We start from the raw sequence: 19,530 nt of genomic DNA, 5'->3' as shown, positions 1-19,530 counted from the left end.
AATTTGTGATGTGTTTCATAAAAAACAACGTTATATATGAAAACAAGCTAAGGGTGATTTAAGAAGACGGAGAAACTATACAAACGGAGGAATACCGCAAGTATATTTTCCCTAAAATCATCAAAACTAAATAATTCGGGAATTCCGCTCATGAATATGAATATTGCGTCATTAATATTACACGCTGCATCGTGACTAGACGTGCGTCGCCCTGTCCCGCCTCCTCAGATGACGCATTTCCTCCAAGATGGTTGTCGGTGCCTTTCCAATCGCAAAGCTGCTCTATGTGGGCATACGACAATTGAGCAAACCGGTGGCTAACAGAATAAAAGCAGGTGCTCGCCAAAGTGAATTCTTCAAGAATTATATCTGCCTTCCGCCAGCTCAAGGTAAGATGACATTTGACGAGGTTATTCTGGTGTTACGATGTGATGTCAGTGAGTCCATGCTAAAGGTGTGTTTAGCGGTAACAAGGGAGGAACGCCGCAGCCAATAGGCGCTCTCCTGCGCCGATGTTTAGCCAATGACGACTGCTGCGATGAAGTAATTTGGTGTTTTTGACAACGGTTGTATCCGTAGACCAACGGGGTAGCAGACAATTCTTGCGCTTTAACAAATGGGGTTCGAGTTTTTTTGAAGGGGGCGTGACTCATCGTGTCATTGACAGCTCCGCTAGTAACTGAAAATGCCTGCTTGTAGCTAAATTTGTACCACCTAATGTCACGATGTCTTACATCAGTTAATAATTCCGACAGGATGAATCAATTTTATATTGTATGTTAGTGGTAAATATTAATACAGTCCTTAGAATTAAACTATGATTCTCTGACATTATTGTTTATTGCCCTTGTATTTCTTAACGTTGCTATGCTAGTCAATTTTACTTAGGTCACATCAAATCAATAGTTCTCCCCTGTTTTTCATGTTTCCTCTGTAGCCTACCACTGGATTGAGATGAGAACCAAAATGAGGATCATGGGTTTCCGTGGCTCTTCCATCAAACCCCTGAATGAAGATGCAGCTGCGGAGCTTGGAGCAGAGCTGCTCGGTGAAGCTATTATTTTCATCATCGGTGGAGGCTGTATGGTGTTTGAATATTCCCGACAGGCAGCCAACTCAAGACGCAAAGAAGAGGAACTGGCACAAAACATTAATGATCTCCAGACGCAACTAGGAGAGATTGCACTAGCCACAGAAACCATGGACGCTCAAATCCGAGAGATTAATAGACTTCTATTGTCTCTTCCAGCAGCCCCAAGCAGCAAATAACAATATGCATTACCAAAAAGGGTAAGGACGGAGACCATGGAGTTCACGACATCCGAGTAATGGTGCAGCACTGCCATATACACATACATATTAAGTGTAGACCCAGCCATGCACACACAGAGAGCTCTGAGTTTAGCCTAAACATCAACCTATGGGCAGATAAGGCTGCTTTTGCTTGGCTGTTGCTGCAGACAGCTGGGCTTTGAAAAATGAGGAAGAAAACAGAGAACTCTGTGGCAGTGTGTGATGTGTTTGGCCACCAGCATAACATTAACTGAACGTTGTATGGTTGAAATAAGTCATTCTCAAATAAAAGCACTAGTTATCTGATAATACTGTCTAGCCATTTTTAAAGTTTTGGCCACCTATTACTTTACACATTAGAATCTGTTTAAACATGAGTTCATATCATTTCCTGATTTGGTTTCCTCTTTTTATCAAACAGACACAGTTTCTTGGGAAAATGGCTTTATACATTTCAGCTTGAAATAGAATTTGGGTTGAGCATTGATTTTCTTGCTATGACCAGTTAACCCCTAAAGTGATCTGAAATTGCAATTGAGTTGTGAATACTTGAATGACATTCCATATAATAAATATGGATGTTTCTCTCACACTAGGATAAAGAGACCCTGAATCTGCTGCAAGAAAGTCCCCGTTGCAGTACATGACTGCTGTGTTCAATATGGCATGTGTATATTGGTGTATATTTATAATTGTAAAATAAAAGCGAAATTATCTATGGTTGTTTTTTGTATACAAGAAAACGAATGTGTTTATATAAATTACAGCAAAGAAACTATAAACAAAAAAAATCATCCATCTTGACGTTAAAATCATATTTTTTTAAGGTATGAATGATGCTATTTTATAGTATCAAGTCCACATATCTTTGTTCAAAGTAGTCCCACTTGGCCTGTAAAGAAATTGTGTTTGCAACTAATTTCAAGCATTGAGGCGTAAACCTTAGATCAAAAGATTGAACAGTGAGTTGTGATGTATGTTTGGACAGTAGATGGCAGCACTAATACACTTTCATACACAATCCATGTTCAATTTATATCTTGTGCACAAAGAAGGTCTGAGATACTGTACACTGTACTGTATGTGAAAGTATTTTTTGAATATGGTTATATTTGTAGTTGTGCCACAAATGGCCTGAAGAGACGACAACAGTGGTTGTGCACGCACTGCTATCACTGTACAGAAGTTATTCTAGTTTTGTTAACAGGCACGTTCACAGTAAAAGTGTGTGTTTGACCTTTGTTAAGTTTTGTTTACATTGCGGTTTAACATAATTAACACTCTTCACAAACACTTATAACAAGGACAATTTTCCGGATAATAAAATATTGCCTATATTTTAACCGTTTAGTTCTTTGTGAAAATATTTGCTCAATTTCTTCTAAACCAAATTATGGTTTTGCACTAGCCAGCAGTATCATAATACATCTCAACACTCTTACAAAACAGATGCACAACAACCCCGTGATTTTTCTCATTTCTTTTTTTAATCACATCAGGCAGTGCTTTATTATGGATACTTCAGATTCCTCAATAAATACAAATCTATAGCCTACATTCAAGATTTAGTAAAACGCATTCAAGTTGGAGTTGACAAAAAAAATCGAACAGACATGAAATTAGAAAAAAAACGATAGGAAAATAGGTCCACAATGCTCATGGTTCACCTCAGTTCTCCTCTCCTTTCATTAGTGCTGATGGTCTAATACAGTGGATGTGTGCAAGCAGGCGACATGAGCCAATGTGGTATAGATTTAACTTATTCAGCTCATAGAAATGAGCTCTAATGAAATAGATTGTGATCACGTTGAATTGCGACAGGAGTATTGTTGGTTATAACCAGTTACATAAGACCCATTGTCTCGGTGAAATGATCATTGCATAAGGCACAGTGATGCATTGTGGGTATTACATCAGCACCAAAATCACAGTGGCAATACATTCACGCTGTTCAAATGAACAACACAGTCACACTTGATATTTTCCTCCAGTTTGACTAAGGCCATGGTCCACAACACAGTTTTGTACTCGGATGAAGTCCATTAGTCTTACACACCGATGAGTGGTAGTGAGATCGATGGTGTTTGATGATATACAGAAGCAGTCCACCTTTGGGTACCTGTTCAGATGTGAGGGCCGTTGATGTGGTCCTCACTGGCAGTTGATGCTGGTGTATAGAGTTCGTTCCATAAAGTCATACAAGCCTTAATTCCTTAAATAAAATCCCATGCAGTAGTCCTTGAGTAGATTTTCATTACATTTAATGAATGTCAAAAACAATGTCGAAGACAATAGAACTAGAAACATGAGCGTGTGCTCGTCGGCCTGTTTTGTCCAGTGTATAATAGTTCCTTTACAGTTATAGGCATTGTCATTGAAATCCAGTCTGTTTTACGATGAGACATACAAGCACATGCCCACATGCGCGAACAAGTTCAGTCTGGTTCTTTTCGTTTATCTTTGTTCAGCTTCAGTTCATCCATTTTCTCCTGTAGGAGAGAACTAGGGACAGAGGAACCTCGTACCCTTGCTGGTAGCGTGGTGCTCTGGAGTGAAGGCAGGTAGGTAATGTTAGTGAGAATCGATTCAAGCCTTTGGGTTCATGTTTTGAGTAGCTATCCATTCTCACCCACCCAACTAGCTTTATTTGAAAACCTCAATCTAATTAGTAATACCTTTTCAAGAGGTGGATGTTTCTGAGAATGCAGACATTCCTTCCGCTTTGCCACCGGTGTCCATACACCTGGGTCTGTCTGAGTGGACCTGTCTGATAATGTACCCGCCTCTGCATCGCTGTCTGATGAAGTTTGGCCCTTAGAGTGCTCGGATGCATTTCCATTAGGAAAAACGAATGCTTCCTCCTCGGAGCCTAATCGAAAATATGAACACAAAACTAGTTGAAAAGCTGAGTGTTATAAGAATAATGCCATGTTCGAGACAAATCTAGAGGTAAGAAATGCTGTACGCTCCGGCTAATGCAAGACTTTAACACGCTACGCTGTTACCTTTAGTGTGGAGGCCTGTTCCAGGGCCAGGGGTGCATGGAGAAGAGCTACTGGTCACCTGTAACCTCTTCAAACACTCCATTCCCACATTATCCTTACAGTGCTTATGACAGTTCACTCCACAGTCTTAAAGAGACAGAGGAAAAGATGATTCTGTCTAAGTCATCAATAGTAATGTTTTTAAGTAATTGTGCCATTGGCAAGTTCTCACCCTTGCAGTGGTAGCCTTGCTTTTTGACTCCCCATAACTATTGGAGAGAAGAAAAAAATGTATGATGCACCAATACACAGATGTATCCCACAATGTATTGCACTTCACTTTAAACACTCACAAATCCTCCACAGGTGTCACAGAATGTGGGCCTCTTGTACGTTGTCTCATGGAAGTTGTGGAGGTTAAAGCCAAGCTTTGCGCACACAGACATCCCTCGCATGAAATAAGTTGTTATTTCCTCTCTGCTGATTTGTCCTTCCCTGAAAAATCAAAAGCAAAGCATCAGGTCAAATAACGTGTCTAAATAGCAGTTTATTTAAACGGTTCCCTCCTCATCTTACCTGTCGCTCTCATGCGTGCAAAAGGAGAACGGGAAGCTTGCGGCGATCTTCTCAAAGTCCTCCTGCGAGATGTAGCCGTCCATGTTCAAGTCGTAATTTTTCATGATGGACTGTAGGGGGAGACACAATAGTTTTAAAGTCAGCCTGTGACATTTGGTCACGAAGAGCTTGCATGCTATTAAGGAAGTGAAAGTGGATGACCACAAAGCGGCCGTCACAGCGTCACAGTCAGAAACTGGGCCTAACAGTGGGAATGAGCATATGATTCTCACTTACATCCACCATCTGCTTGACGTGCTTGGAGATGGTGGCGGGTTCCAAGCGGGGTGTCACTCCCGATCCCCATTCTGCTATTACGGGGGGCTTCACTGGAGCTACGGGCTGTGGGGGAGGAGCAGAAAAAAGCGTGTGAGAGCTAACAGTTTTGTTTTGACACTCAACAGCCCCTTTTCATCAAGATCAGCAACTGTAGATTGTTGCTGCAATAACATTCTACATGTCAGCCTGGTTTACCTGTGAAACATGCGAGCGCTGAGGCTTTACAGGACAGAATGAGAACAGCACACCCACACAGAGAGCGACCGAGATAAAAATCATGTGTCTTTCAGTGCCGTGCGTCTCTTCTGCGGTTTTCTTTGAAGTGTGCTTGCACAAAGAAGAGTGCACCGTGCCCTGTACCCACACGTTAGCACGGGATACTCCCTGTCTACAAGCCAAGGTTAGCCAATATATTATGAAATGTGAGAAAATTATGGTCATCACCTTAAATCTCATTAACTCGTACAAACGAACGCCAAATACGAAAAAACGCATACATTTTTTTTCGACTGTATGTGCAAAGACCTTTACCGTAACAATAACTATATTATGTGTTCTGGGGTTTCATATTGTTAATAAAAAAAATCGCACCACAAGTATCTTTTTTTCTCTTTATTTGGTAATATTATAATTGTGATGTGGACTCCATTTTATTACATTTATTAACCTTGATGTGATTGAGCCTGAGTGTGTTGGATCAGTGCGAAACCCCTCTTTTGGACTTTGTTGGATCAATGTCAATTTAGAATGTTGGTGTTTGTTTGTGTTAATGGGTTTTGGTGTTTGTTGGAATTTTTTGAATAGGTATGAATTAGACTTTTTAAGTCAACATTTTATTTTTTATTTTTGTAATTTATGGGTCAATTCAGAAGAAAACACCAAACACCATTGTTTCATGCCCTCTTCCAGTGCAACAAATTTTTGTTCGCCAGGTTAAAATTGTAATTCCAGTTGCTTAGAAAAGTATTAGCATAACTCTGATATGAACTGTATGGATAGTTCATCCAAAAATGAAAATTCTGACATCATTTCCTCACGCTCGAATAATTCCATACCAGTATAAATCATGATGAACCAATGAACACAAAGAAAGATATTTGAAAGAATGTTAGTAATTTTCAATTCCGAGACATTGACTACCATAGTTGGAAGAATGAAATGGTAGTCAAAGGTGCCCGAGGACTCTTTGTTTTCGAAATTTCAATGTTCAACAGAACAAAGAAATACAATCTCTTTTTTCCTACTATGGTAGTGGATGATGTCCATGTCGGAAAATCCAGAACGGAAAATTGCATGTTCGCACTAATGCATATTTAATGTAGGGTAAGAGGTTTAAATAATTTACTTAAAGGTCCAGTGTATGAAATGCAGCGCCATCTAGCGATGATGTTGCAAATTGCAACAAATGGCTTACTCTCCCCCTCTCTTTCGAAGCACAACGGTGGCTGACACAGAATTAAGATTTCTACAGCACTACTGTAGAAACAACATGGTGAATTCCATGTAAGGGGACCAGAGGTGCATTAAGATAGAAGTGGCTCATTCAAAGGTAATAAAAACATAACACTTCATTTGTAAGGTCTTTATAAACCGCTGAAGATATATTTATGTATATTATATTGGATTTCTGTCAATAGATCATCCATCAAATGACACATTGGACCTTTAAATGACACAGTAGAAGGTGCAAAGTTTCATTTAAAGTGTATCACCTGAATTTTGGGGTTCTTGGGTTCCTTGGCGTAGGAGAGCTCGTATATCTCATCCTCGGTGTAACATAGGTCTAGCGAGAGCTGAAGGCAAGGTGAGGCAAAACTGTTACACATGAGCGAACGCCCACTGTTTGCAATCCACATCTCTTAGTATTACATACAAATAGCATAGCTTAACCACAAACAGGCTATTCAGTCAGATTTTAAAAATACTCCTTTAAGCATAAAAAGAGACTGGAAATGTATTAAGTTTACATGCTTCTAAATGTGCATGTTGTCTTAATCAATTGTTCTGTGTAATGCTGGGGACCGGTCAGGTACTCAGAATACATACAATTCTTATGCACGATGCAAAACAAACACTTCTAAGAACAGGTTGCGTTCCAGTGACAATCTATATCATATCAAACACACCCTCATTTCCTCTCGAACTCACCGTTAACAGGTGCAGCAAGTCTTTGTTTGCTTCAAACGGTGGGGTGCAGTCATGGATGGTCAGCAGGTCGCTAATGTTGCTATATAAATGCTGCAGTTTGCCCAGGTTGATCTTATCATCCTCCAGGTAGTCTGGAAGCGCTTCATTGAGAGAGATCAGATCTTTGAGATGAACGCCCAAGATAGGCACTTTAAATTCTGTGCAGTCGCTGTACACGCGCCTGTAGTTGGAATAGTTGCTGTAGGATGACAGGAGCTCTGTAAGCTCACTGAGGGTCTGCAAAACATTGATTAAGACAGGGTTCGTAAAATGAGCTTGAAGTACTTAAATTTGCTTTTTTTCAATATAAATGAAATTACAAAATAATATTAGTGCTGCACCTTTTTGATCATTTTTATTTGTAAATATTTTGTTTGCAAATATTTGTGCAAACTGATCAGTAAGGTAACAGTAACTGATCTAAGGTTTGTTATTAAGAAGGCCTTAAATAGATACTTCACCACAAAATGAAAGTTTATTCACACTCGAGTTTTTACATTTTTTTTTACTCTATACATTTATTAGTTCTGTGAAACACCAAAGAAGATTGTGAGAAACCAAATAGTTCCTACTGTGGTAGTCAATAGTGTCCTAAAACTGTTTGGCTAAAAAAACTTTCAAATATCTTTCTTTGGATTCAGCAAAACAACAAAATGTATACAGATTTAAGGTGCAGTTTGTAACTTTTGTGCATATCCAAAAACCACTAGGCCATATTTTGTTCATTTGAGTAATTGCAAAATCTCAAATGTTTCCAGCTATTTTTTAATTGTGAAAAAATTGTCATTTTAACCAGTGACATGGGCCGTGTTATATGGAAATAACCTATAACCAGAGGGCGCTCTAGCGCAGAAACTCTGAATATGGGACACAGAAAAAGAACAATTTACAGAAAGAGCCTATGTCCCAAATCGCCTACTTTCATACTATATAGTAGGTGAAAAAGAAATACCAGGATGGTCTACTACTTCTGCAGAGTGTGGGTCGGATGGTCACTTATGTATCCCATGATGCCACGGGAGCTGAGCAACGGTCAAATTTCAAAAGTAAATCAAATAAATAAGGCGGACGTCCATTTTTAATGTCAGTGCCAATAAATGAATTATGAGTTAACTAAGTTATGTTTATATCAACATGTAGGTCGTTGTTAATACGTCATAGGTCAAAGAACATATGGGTAACATGACCATAAAACATGGCCGAAGCAGTATGTCAGAAATAGATTCATACCTCTCCCACTCATACTATATTGAACGTACTGTTTTAACGGCCGATAGGTAGGTACTTATTCAAATTCAGTACAAACTGGGAAAGTATGCGATTTCGGGTGAACTTTCCCTTTAAGCAGTCTAGATTCATTATTATGAGGATGCAGTAGGAAACGTTTCTTCTGGGTTTTGGTGAAACCGACTGATTGATTTGTGGAACTGATTTAAACCTGGCAAAACACAGTATGCTATATGGAGCTAAGAATCAGTAGAATCAATTTTAAAAGTAAAATAATAAGGATCTTGTGTAAATGAGCAGATAGTGTGCAACAACCAAATTCTCAGACTGACCTTTGTGACGTCAGAGGAAAGTAGGCTGGCTGTATCTTTAAGACGAGAAATGGAACTATGACACAGACCTCCTATAACCGCCATCAGAGTATTGAAATTCTGCAGGGCTCTCAGCTTCTACAAACACACAGAATTAAAACATGAAATTAACTCTGTATGCACATGGCACAGGTGGCGGAGCCAGAGGGGGTCCCTCTTAATTTATTTATTTAATTTCATGCCAGGTCAGGGTAACACACACATTTTATAAAACGTCCACCCCATATTTAAAACTTTAGCTCCGCCACTGCATGGCACCATAAGACTGCCTACATCCTCTTTCCTGTAAAACAGCACTTGACAGCAGCAGTTATGCAACAGTTCTCCTGGATCATTTCCCAATACAGGAACATTATTTTGATGGAACACTTATATCAGATTTCCACATGACCACATCATATGACGCATGTGCTTATTTCCTAGGTGTTTTCTTCAAGATGTCTTGTTCGTGCATTCGTGTTAATGTGGTTAAGTCCAGGGCAGTACACGAAGTGCACATTATGTAACCGTTTCCTCCAAACTGAAATACATTAAATGTTAGCTCTGTCACTTCACTCTGGCATTATCAAAGTGATTCACTTTATTGCCATGTCCTAAAAGACGATGACCGTTAACTGATATGAAACATTTCTTGAAATGTATGTAAAGGCTTCGTACTTCGAATGTCATGCTAGGAAATGTGTCAGACACTTCTTGGGCAGATTTCACAGGCAACCTCAAAAACGAATAGCCGCAGGGTGTATGTGGAACCACATGTTTCGTCATGCTGGGGCCTTTTTGTTTTTACGTCAGTGTCTTGATAGAAAGTGACTGCTCATCCACAATATAACGGGTCTTTGGTTCCTTAGTAACTTTTAATATTATTTCTCCATGGACTCTTTTCTGAGTCTTAGCGATTAATGTGCAGAGTAGGGGAGGTCGCAATGTACCGGTAATGACAATAACCATGACATTAAAAACCATGACATCAATATTGTGCTTATTCACACTTCTCGTAATAACTTAAAGGGATAGTTCACCCAAAAATGAACATTCTGTTATGAGTTGTTCCAAACCTGGATAAATGTAGGACTATTTGTTTGATTGAAATGAAAGAAAAATATCTAAAAGAATGTTAGCAACTGAGATTTCTGGGGCACCATTGACTACCATAGTATAAAGAATTATTGTATATTTTTTGTTCTGTTAAGGATTTAGGGAAACAGACAGCTCTGAGGCACCCCTGGCAACCACTGTAATGGTCAGTGGTGCCCCAGAAGTTTCAGTTGCTAACATTCTTCCAAACATCGTTTTTTGTGTTTAACAGAACAAGGAAATGTATAATTTGTACATTTTTGGGTGAACTATCCCTTTAATTAATTACGGCACCAGTTAAAATGTTGTCTTATTAGCTACAGTGGCTACAAACACTCTCTTTCTGACTCCCTACACTCGTATTGTCATTCGATTCACTGAATAAATTCAAGACCAAATAAACAGAGCATAATTTGTCATTTTTACAGGAAAAATCTATAAAAATTGTGATAATAACATCATCACAAACTCTTTTGGCCACGATAATCATGTAGTGAAAATCTGATATCGTGACAGCCTGTTTACACCTTCAACTGATTTATTTTGCAATACCCTTCCGCCTTGGCAGGGCTTGTTTGGCGGATCTGTCTATTAAGGATTATATGCAATTCTTAACAAATTTAACAAATTTAAATTGTGAGCGGAAATGTAATGGAATAGAAAAACTTGAATTAATACATTTAACCATATTTTAAAAATGTTATACAGCATTTATAATTCACTGCTTGAAGGTAGAACCCTCGCCAGTAAATGTACCAATCAGAAGTGGGAGTAAAAATCTCACGAGGAGTTAAAATTGCAGTTTGGCAGTTAATAGCAAAACCACAGTCCTATCTACTTGAATGGGGGAAGGCAGATATTTAATCGCTGAGAAACATTTAAACAGCATATGTCCTATCAATAATTAAACCTGACATGAACTCTTCCATTACTTGAGTTTTCTAAGCTTAAATTGCGCTACAAATCACCTTTTTCGAGATCGCTTCATCTACTGTGCAAGCGCACAGGCTGGCAAGCACCTCACGAGAGCTCCTCCCCAGAGAAAAGTTAGTCAATACGGATTGACGATTGGCTTGTTTCACTGAAATTCGGGACTTCCTTCGCTAGAGCGGCCATATTGAGAGTTGCATTCCTCCCCATTCATTGTAATGGCAGTGGCGCATCTTGTTTATATTAATATCTTCGGTGTCATGTGTTCGTAATCACCTGTGCTACATGAATGAACTTGGTGAAGACTTCTGCTCGCTGCTGTGGGGTGTGTCTGTTGAGGATCATGAGCTGAACCCACTGCGACACTCCGTTACAGAGCATGACAGAGCGCTCAAGGGCCGGGTTATGCCTCACGGAGCCGTGTACCACATAACTACGGTAGTCCAGGAACTATAGTAACACACACAAACAGATAAAAGGTTCTGATCATCTCCAGATGTTTCAAGCACTCATGTATGTGATCATCAAGACATAATGATTCTCTGATATGAACTAACATGTTCAGGTATGAGTACTACGGGCGTGATCGTGGTTGAGTCATATGTCAGTCATACCTTTATGAGTGTGTTCTGTCAGACTATGTTCTGTTAACATAAATCCAATTTAAATGAGACTAGTTGTACCAAAGGTTATAGAAATGTGTTTTTTTATTACATTCCAAATCTACGTCACGTCCAAATCTGCCAAATCTACTTCTCATCTCGTCTGATTCTGAATGCTTGTGTTTGGCATTATAATATTTTTACAATGCTTTTCTTTATGTGTTATGATCTACATGAACTAATGTAAAAGGTAACTGTCTAAATAGTTCTTCGGAGAATCAAATAAACTCAATTTTAGGCTGGTTTGCAACGTGTACTCTGCGAAACTGATCGTTTGGTACGAGTGACTCACTGAGACATTGCAGAAGTTTTTGAACTCCAGATAACTGAGGTGTTTAGCCATTTCATCTGGTTCCATGTGGTCGAAGAGCAATGAAACTTTCCTTTTCTTTACTGAGGGAGAGGCAGTCTGCGATACATTCACTGGAGGATTACTGGTATCAGTGACAGACAGAGACCAAACACATCAGACAACAGACAAACAGACAACAATATAGGTTGAAACAAACACGTTTACAGTACTTTCATTGAAATTTCATTTCGGGTTATATTTATTAAACTTATATTTATTAAAATGTTATGCGAATGTACACTACTAAACAAAGGTTTTGACACCTTTCTTTATCCACATTCATATTGCTCTACACACTTTCTTCATTATTATTTAACTTTCACATATTTTTATATTTTCAAAATCATGAAGACAATGAAAAAGCATGAGCTAGAGATGGGAATTATGAGACCAAATCAGTCCCCAATGAACTGCATTACGTTTGTACTTAATATACAAAAAATGTGGTCTTTAGTACTATATTCATGATGTCTCAAATTGCATCGAGTCCACTCGGATCTTCTCAAGTTTACCTTAAAAAGTACCAAATACTTATTCCTTTATTCAGTACAAAACGTACACAAAGTGTGACAATAGAGCACTTTAAGCATATTTAAGGGCACTTTTCTCACTTGGGATGCTATTTAAGCTACTAAAGGAATTTCCATTTATGCTGGACACATATTGGCTGGCTTTCATTTACTTTATATGGTTACTTTTTAATTAAAATGTTGTTTTGTAAAGAAATTATTTTGTTTGATTAAATTAAATATAATAAAAAGATTAAGTTTAAAAAAAACAAAATGAAAATTTCATGTGCAAACACAAATTCTCAGTTTCAATATTTTGTTCCAAAATCATGTTTTTTATTGTGCATTGCATTTAATATCAATCAAACTGCGGTTGGGTTTTTGTGATTTAGCAATAACAACTCAAAAATATTTTTTCAAATGTATTTAATAAAACATCATACAAATGAATCTTAAATATAAGCATGCAGTCCAAACAGCTGTTAACAAATTATAGTTACCTAAATGTTCATCGCTCTAGAATCTAGAAACACTTACATGTATGGTGTATTGAAGAGCTGATAGTGTGAATCGTTTCCCTCAACCCTGACCAGAGCCCAGAGATCTCCCATTGCTTCTTCTAACAGAGGATCCATCTCAAACATAATCTGAAACTGATTTATCCACTCTCTGCGGTACAGAAAAAAGAAACATTAGTTCTTTCATTCAGTTAGTGATCTCTAAGCATAAATGCATGTGAATGTGGTGGATCCACCAACCTGATGAAATGGCAGATTTGTGTGCGTCTCTGCCCCCTCTTTTCTGCAGGACAGTCCTTATATGTTATCACAAGTCAAGGAACAACCACAGAACAGCAAAACTACGAACTTATACACTCCCAAAATAACCCACTACTAAAAACAGGCTTAACTAAAACAGGACTGCGGTTGTTTCTCTGTCAACGGAATTAAGAGCCGTGTGTTGCTTTGACTGAACCCTATTCTATGGATTTCAGACGCAGCTGTTCATTCAGTCTCATAAACTAATCTTTGAGGAGCAGGTTGAGTGAGGCACATTTACAAAAGTGAAGTGAGGTTTTTTTATAGAGGATATAGAGAAAGCAGCTTATGTGCGAAGGTGTGTGATGGCACGACCCAGTTATGCATCATGAGGGTCATATGAACAAGCTGTGTCCCTCTGTTTATCTTTCCATCTGCGTCTGCAAAAAGAGTTAACGATGAGCTTGTTTAATTCACAATAGGTGTTCTAAAGGGTTTTTACTGTTTTACTTCCAACAGGTTAAAATCCTATAAGTGCACCCTTAGAAGTGTAATATAAAAGTAAACATCATAATAGTACAAATCTCATCCTCGACAAACATAGCTCAAATGGTATAGGATTATTTCCAATGTAGTAATATGTATATTTATTTAAATGCTTTACCCCAATAAAGCAAAATATGGGGGTATAAACAGAGAGAGAGAGAGAGAGAGAGAGAGAGAGAGGGGGCAGGTCTGTGAGACTGAGGCACACAATCAGGCTTTGTCTCATTAGCATAAAGAGACAAACACATTCCCAGGCCCTGAATGCTAGTAAACCAAAGATTTCCCTCTCTCTCTCCCACTGTTTCTCTTTCCCTCTCTTCTTCTCTCTCTCTCTCTCTCTCTCTCTCTCTCTCTTTAAAAAGTGTGTCTCCCATCTGTCTCTCACACCACAGTGCAGACTTACATAATCATGCTGGCACATGGAGACTGGGAAGGATGGGAAAGCCGTGTGGGTACATGGGGCCAGTGACAGGGCGAGAAAATATATGGGTGAAATATGTCTGATCAGGTGAAAAAAAAGAGTGACGTTCTCCATTTGTGACGCACACTGTGCTGTGTTTTACCAAGGAGGACATTGATAGATGAGGAAAAAGGAAAGAGACAGACAAACAAATGGACAGACAGCGAGAGGTGAAGGGCACACTGACCGAAGAAGTTTAAACAGCGAAGGATGAGCTCATCAAGGCTGGCAGCGCGGAATGAAGGGTGAGCCGGTGGGCTCTGTAGAGCTCGGCTGATCTCCTGAGCACTGGGGCATGTCATTCTCCTCTGCACTGGTCTTCTGGTCTTTATCACACACCCGCCCTCTGGGCGGGACTTCCTACTGCTGGAGACAGGCAAACAATAATATTCAGTTAGTGAATTAAAATAATCCGGTGGTACAATATGTGACCAAGAGAACTATGAGCCGCGCTTAAAGGGAGAGTTCACTAAAAAAGGAAAATGCTTTCATCAATTTCTCACCCTCGTGTCAATCAAAACCTGTATAACTTTCTTTCCTCTACAGAACACAAAAGAAGATGTTTTGAAGAATGTTGGTGACCAAACAACATTGGCCCCCACTAAATTCCATTGCATGGACCCATTTTTCAAAATATCTTCTTTGATGTTCCACAGAAGTGTGATAAACAAGTTATTTTTGGTTGAACTATCCCTTTAAAACAAAAGATCTCTCCATCATACAAGTGGATCTCACAAACAAACATAAGATTATTGTGCTTTTGGCTGCACGCAAGACCACGGGTCTTTCACAATAACTATACTATCATGGGTAAATATAGAGCAACATGTTATATCTTTTAATGTGAAATGTGTTTAAGTATCATTGAGACTGTGGACAAGATCACTGTTTTGTGTGTGGCGTGCTGGTAAACCCTACAGCGTTGGGACCAAACCCAACAAAGACAGTAATACCTGTACTTTTATGACCTTGTGGGGACATTTTTTGTTCCCCATGAGAAAATCAGCTTATAAATCAAACAACTGATGTTTGAAAATGTAAAAATGCAAAACGTTTTTTATGATGGTTAGATTTTTATACTGTACGATTGCAGTTTGCACAGTATGTCTCTGCAAAGTAAAAGTAAAACATTTTAACAGATTAAACACACGTGTCTGTATTTATATACATGCATGTGCTCTGCAATCTCTACCTGGAGATCAGGTATGTTTCTTTTTCTATATATGGATTTGTGAATTGATGTTGTGTGTTGATGTCTGCCACTTTGCTTGAAGTGCTTGTTGTATCTGTTTATACACCATGGACTGATGTTGTGGGCATAACTGGAATAGATCTATACCAATTTCACAGGAAAAGAAAAAGTATGAAAATGAAAATAAGCATCTCTGTCACACTCTCTCTTTTTTCTTACAGAGAGAAAACAACAACTTTGTACACCAGTCTTTAAAACGGCTGCATAATTCAATTAAAACCAGATCTGTAAGTTTAAAATGTAAGTATGTCAGTTTATGATTTGATGGATGAAATGTGTCTCTGACAGCATCAGCAAGAATCATTGTGGTCTGTGACTGCAATGACATGAACAGGAAGTTGACTTTGACTACAGAGAAGTAGCGATAAGTTCTTAGAATGGCCAAACCCTTCATAGCACTCTCTCGCCCTTCCTCTCACATAAGAGTCCAGCGTGCTTTTTCAATTTCTGTAATTGCACATACACACAAATTAACCTTCAGTACCTTCACACCTCACTAAGCAAACCTAAACCTAGAGGTCTAACCATGGTAAGCCACAAACAAATTAACTTTAAATAGATTTGTTTGGCCAGAATTATATATTTATCTGTTAAAGCGGCTGCAGACTTCAGACTTTCAAATGCGATCTTTCAATTTATATATTTGTAGCGTTCATAAAATTCAGCTCCTGTTTCCTCGTCTGATTCCCCATGATCCAAGTATGCAAATTGTGCATCATATTTTCACCTCTCTGAGCAATATTTGCATCAACCTGCTTCACAGCTGATGACAATAGACAATACACCTATCAGGCCTGAAATAAACACACATGCACACACATAAACATGTCATACTGTAGACACACAGACTCAGGCAGACGTATACAAATAAGGGAAAATGCACTCGGTTAATGAAAATGAATTTGTAAACATGTCTATGCAATGCGGGGGATGGGACTCAGCAAAGACATAACTATATTACAGTATGCTATGTCAATATCTGGGTCATTGTGTAATAATGTATAGTTATTTAACATTTTGGGATATATAAAGATCTTTTACTCATTAATTCCCTTTCATCATCATTGGCTTTTGATGAATTTAGATTTTGATGTTTTGGACCTGCATAAGTGTGTTGATACGATGTAACAGTTATATGGTTCTCTGGTGCCAACCTGATATCTCACGAATTTGTTGAATTAGTTGGATTTGAATGAATTCTTATGACATGAATCGTACTAAAACCTACGATTTTTAGGAAAATGCAATACTGAAACCCCTCCCCTGACTCCACCTCTAAACGTAAAGTTACGAACGCAAATTGTACTTAAATGTACGAATAAGATCGTACAAATGTATACGAGATAGCCACCTTAAACTAAGTAGTTACAAATTCCTGCGACATTGCTGGTGCTTTGGTTAATATGTCGATTAAAACCATTTTAGTGAAAAATATGATACTATCAATTCATATACTACAACGTATACGAAAAAGACTTATTGAGCAGCTTTATTTGTTAGCATGAGATGGACATCTAATATCATAATTCACTGGTACATTTGCAATCGAGTGAGTGCTTCAGACATGCACGGCACCTTCTCTCTCACTTTCTCTTCCTCTCCTCCTGCACCCTGTGCACTATTCATGTCATTCAGAAAACAACTTCTCCTTTCTCTTTGGAAATCCCCCCCAACCTCCCCTACCCCTTCCTTGCCACAGTAGCCAGTGTTTTACTCCCAGTTCCTGGCTACATCTCCAGCTAGATTACCCGGCCCCCAACCCTCTCCCGCCAACTGTCTCTCTCCACTAACACACACACACACACACATGGAAATTCCTCCCTTTCTCCTGTTAATTGATTAATTGACGCCAGAGCCCATTGAAGGCTTCGTTTGTAATCCCATCTCCTCATCTCCATGTGTTTCAATCTGACCACAGAAATACATAGAGCTGAGTAAACATCTGAGATGCGCAAATCACACATTTGTTAAGTGTATATGACAAATACTGAGAACAGACACAAATGTAACGAAATGAATATAACATGTAGATATGCTTGCAAAGCCTTTCTGTGATAAAGCCGATCCTGATAAACATCAACCTTAGCCGCTGCTAAGCCTGTCATTTCCAAGTAATCAGATAAGAATGTAGCGATAATACATAGATGCCTCCAAAAGCTCCTCCTTCATTATGTATATACAGTAAGTTTGCTGTTTTAATTTTTATTTTTATGTAGTTAGATAGTCAAGCCTGTATCAACTGGCATATAGCCTTATATTCTCAAAAATCAGATTCCATATGTAGCTGCGGTTCATTTACAGTGATTATGGATTTAAATGAGTTGACATTGACAATGTTTATTCAACACCAACCAGTACTTTCCTGCTTATGCCTCTTATGTACTGTAAACACCCAGAGCGAACATACCTCTATCCACTACAGGTCACGTAAGAATAAATGGGTCAGACGCGTTTCATCTCTCTTATGTGAAATCCCCTCTCAAAGATCAGAAAGCGGTGCCGTAGACACTTCAGAACACACGTGTGGCTCTATACAGCCTAGCAAAGGCAACATTGTCCAAGTCTCAGTGATGAACGTGCAGTTTGAAATGTTTTGTTAGTGACAAGCCTGTCTTTCTCACAGAGAACTGAAACCTAAACACAAAGTTCTGAAGAACTAGAGGAGAAACCACAACCCTGTCAACCAACCGCAGTGAACACTCTGCAGTGCGCTGCAAAATAGGCACCAGCAGACTTATTAAACCTCAAGTGCACACTAAACTCGACGTAAAAGCAGACTTTTGCATTTATGCAACACTGACCTCAAAGTGTGAAGAACTGTCAGAGCACAATGTAACGAAAGAACGTTCTTAGACAAGCTTTACCTTTTGCGATTCATGGTGTAAGGTCCTCTCCTCCAATGTTCTTCTTGGTCCCTCTTTATCCACAGGCGGGAATTACACCTTTACCCGTCCCATCAGGCACCTCGTAGTCTCTCTCCTCCACGCATATGCACAGAGGCACTAAGTGACCTCTTAGAGGCACTGGCGAACAGTGGCGCTCACTCGCGACTGTCAAAACTTTAAACGTGAAAACCATCCACTGTGACTCAGAGCTCTCTCTCTCTTACTTTCTCTCTCTCTCTCTCTCTCTCTCTCTCTCTCTCTCTCACACCCTCCCTCCTGTCTGAATATTACCAGAGAACATCAACCACAGAGATAAGCAAAACAATAAATAAATAAAAAACAACACAGAAACGACTGTCAACAGCTTCTGTTTAACAAAAGCACATTACAAATAGAAACTGTAAAATTGTAGGTTTAAATAAGGTTGTCAAAATGCATAATCGCAACAAATGACTAACTGCATTCGGCAAAGACAAGTCCCTTTTTGAAATACAGGCACTTGCTGTAATAGGGGAACTTTCAAGTGTGTTTTCATGACAGGGGAGGGGAAAAGTGAGAGAGAATAAAGAGAGGGAGGGAATGGGTGAGCTCTCTTGAAACAGAGGGAGTGATTTAAATTAATAATCATTGAAAGACTAATTGAAAAGGGACAGACAGAAAGAGAGACAACACCACAGACAGAGACATTAAAGAATTGAAATCAAATCTAAAGTCTTTAAAACACATTTTGGTTTGATCTCTGCTAGCTCTTGCCTTCAGGGCACAGGTGCTGTAAATAATCCAGCCTTCAGGTGTGTTTTCTCAGAATTTCTGTATAGTGTACGGTTGACGCATGTCTACACACGCTCACCTGCTATTTCTCTATTTGTTAGCCTTTGGTCCATTTTAACTGGTTTGCATCCCTGGTCTCTCTCTTTTTCTGTATAACAGTAAGGTAGTGTCTCTGGGGTTGAATCCGTCCACGTGCAGCTGGACGGAGGATCTCAAAGGATGCCTTGTTGATAGATGGAGGAGAAGGGAGCTGCTAGGAAAGACTGCTGCATGTGTGTTCGTGTGCGTTTGTGCATGCAAACTCTGTGGGAACCTGTGCCCGTGTGTGAGAGTGTATTCACACAGAGGTGGGATTCTCATACGAGCCAGATGAGG

At 39.1% G+C, this 19,530-nt stretch overlaps 2 protein-coding genes across 5 annotated transcripts; one reads left to right on the top strand and one right to left on the bottom strand.

Moving 5' to 3' along the window:
- The first annotated feature begins 222 nt into the window (after positions 1-222).
- opa3 (outer mitochondrial membrane lipid metabolism regulator OPA3) lies at positions 223-2,634 on the top strand. 2 transcript variants are annotated; one of them, XM_079465501.1, is made up of 3 exons: positions 223-389; positions 938-1,290; positions 1,890-2,634. In XM_079465501.1, the coding sequence occupies exons 1-2, from the start codon at positions 248-250 to the stop codon at positions 1,267-1,269; spliced, it is 474 nt and encodes a 157-aa protein (XP_079321627.1). In that variant the 5' UTR covers positions 223-247; the 3' UTR covers positions 1,270-1,290; positions 1,890-2,634. The 2 variants fall into 2 exon arrangements, with proteins under 2 accessions (XP_079321627.1, XP_079321626.1); XM_079465500.1 differs by having other exon boundaries at positions 938-2,634.
- A 147-nt stretch (positions 2,635-2,781) lies between these two features.
- On the bottom strand, positions 2,782-18,888 carry rasgrp4 (RAS guanyl releasing protein 4). 3 transcript variants are annotated; one of them, XM_079466198.1, is made up of 17 exons: positions 18,364-18,888; positions 14,435-14,613; positions 13,576-13,681; positions 13,242-13,304; positions 13,021-13,152; positions 11,915-12,056; positions 11,237-11,410; positions 8,918-9,034; positions 7,320-7,595; positions 6,884-6,964; positions 5,130-5,234; positions 4,854-4,963; positions 4,631-4,772; positions 4,510-4,546; positions 4,299-4,424; positions 3,969-4,162; positions 2,782-3,839 (listed from the first exon to the last, which is right to left on the bottom strand). In XM_079466198.1, exons 1-17 carry the CDS (start codon positions 18,375-18,377, stop codon positions 3,729-3,731), a joined length of 2,109 nt encoding a protein of 702 aa, XP_079322324.1. In that variant the 5' UTR covers positions 18,378-18,888; the 3' UTR covers positions 2,782-3,728. The 3 variants fall into 3 exon arrangements, with proteins under 3 accessions (XP_079322324.1, XP_079322325.1, XP_079322326.1); XM_079466199.1 differs by having other exon boundaries at positions 14,435-14,610; positions 18,364-18,433; XM_079466200.1 differs by lacking the exon at positions 18,364-18,888 and adding an exon at positions 17,907-17,957.
- Between the last annotated feature and the right edge of the window lie 642 nt (positions 18,889-19,530).

This window comes from Barbatula barbatula (assembly GCF_947034865.1).
Source record: "Barbatula barbatula genome assembly, chromosome: 10".
Lineage (NCBI taxonomy): Eukaryota > Metazoa > Chordata > Actinopteri > Cypriniformes > Nemacheilidae > Barbatula > Barbatula barbatula.
Note: the sequence above shows the minus strand (reverse complement) of the source record. Positions and strands in the feature narration are given on the sequence as shown.

What these genes read in the sequence shown, in the direction of transcription:
- opa3 (XM_079465501.1), top strand. Translation starts at nt 248, where the DNA reads ATGGTTGTCGGTGCCTTTCCAATCGCAAAGCTGCTCTATGTGGGCATA. An exon ending in CTGCCTTCCGCCAGCTCAAG is followed by an intron (nt 390 to 937) that starts GTAAGATGACAT and finishes TTTCCTCTGTAG; the next exon opens with CCTACCACTGGATTGAGATG.
- rasgrp4 (XM_079466198.1), bottom strand. An exon ending in GCACATAAGCTGCTTTCTCT is followed by an intron (nt 13,305 to 13,575) that starts ATATCCTCTATA and finishes ACTTGTGATAAC; the next exon opens with ATATAAGGACTGTCCTGCAG. An exon ending in ACTTGCTGCACCTGTTAACG is followed by an intron (nt 6,965 to 7,319) that starts GTGAGTTCGAGA and finishes CCTTGCCTTCAG; the next exon opens with CTCTCGCTAGACCTATGTTA.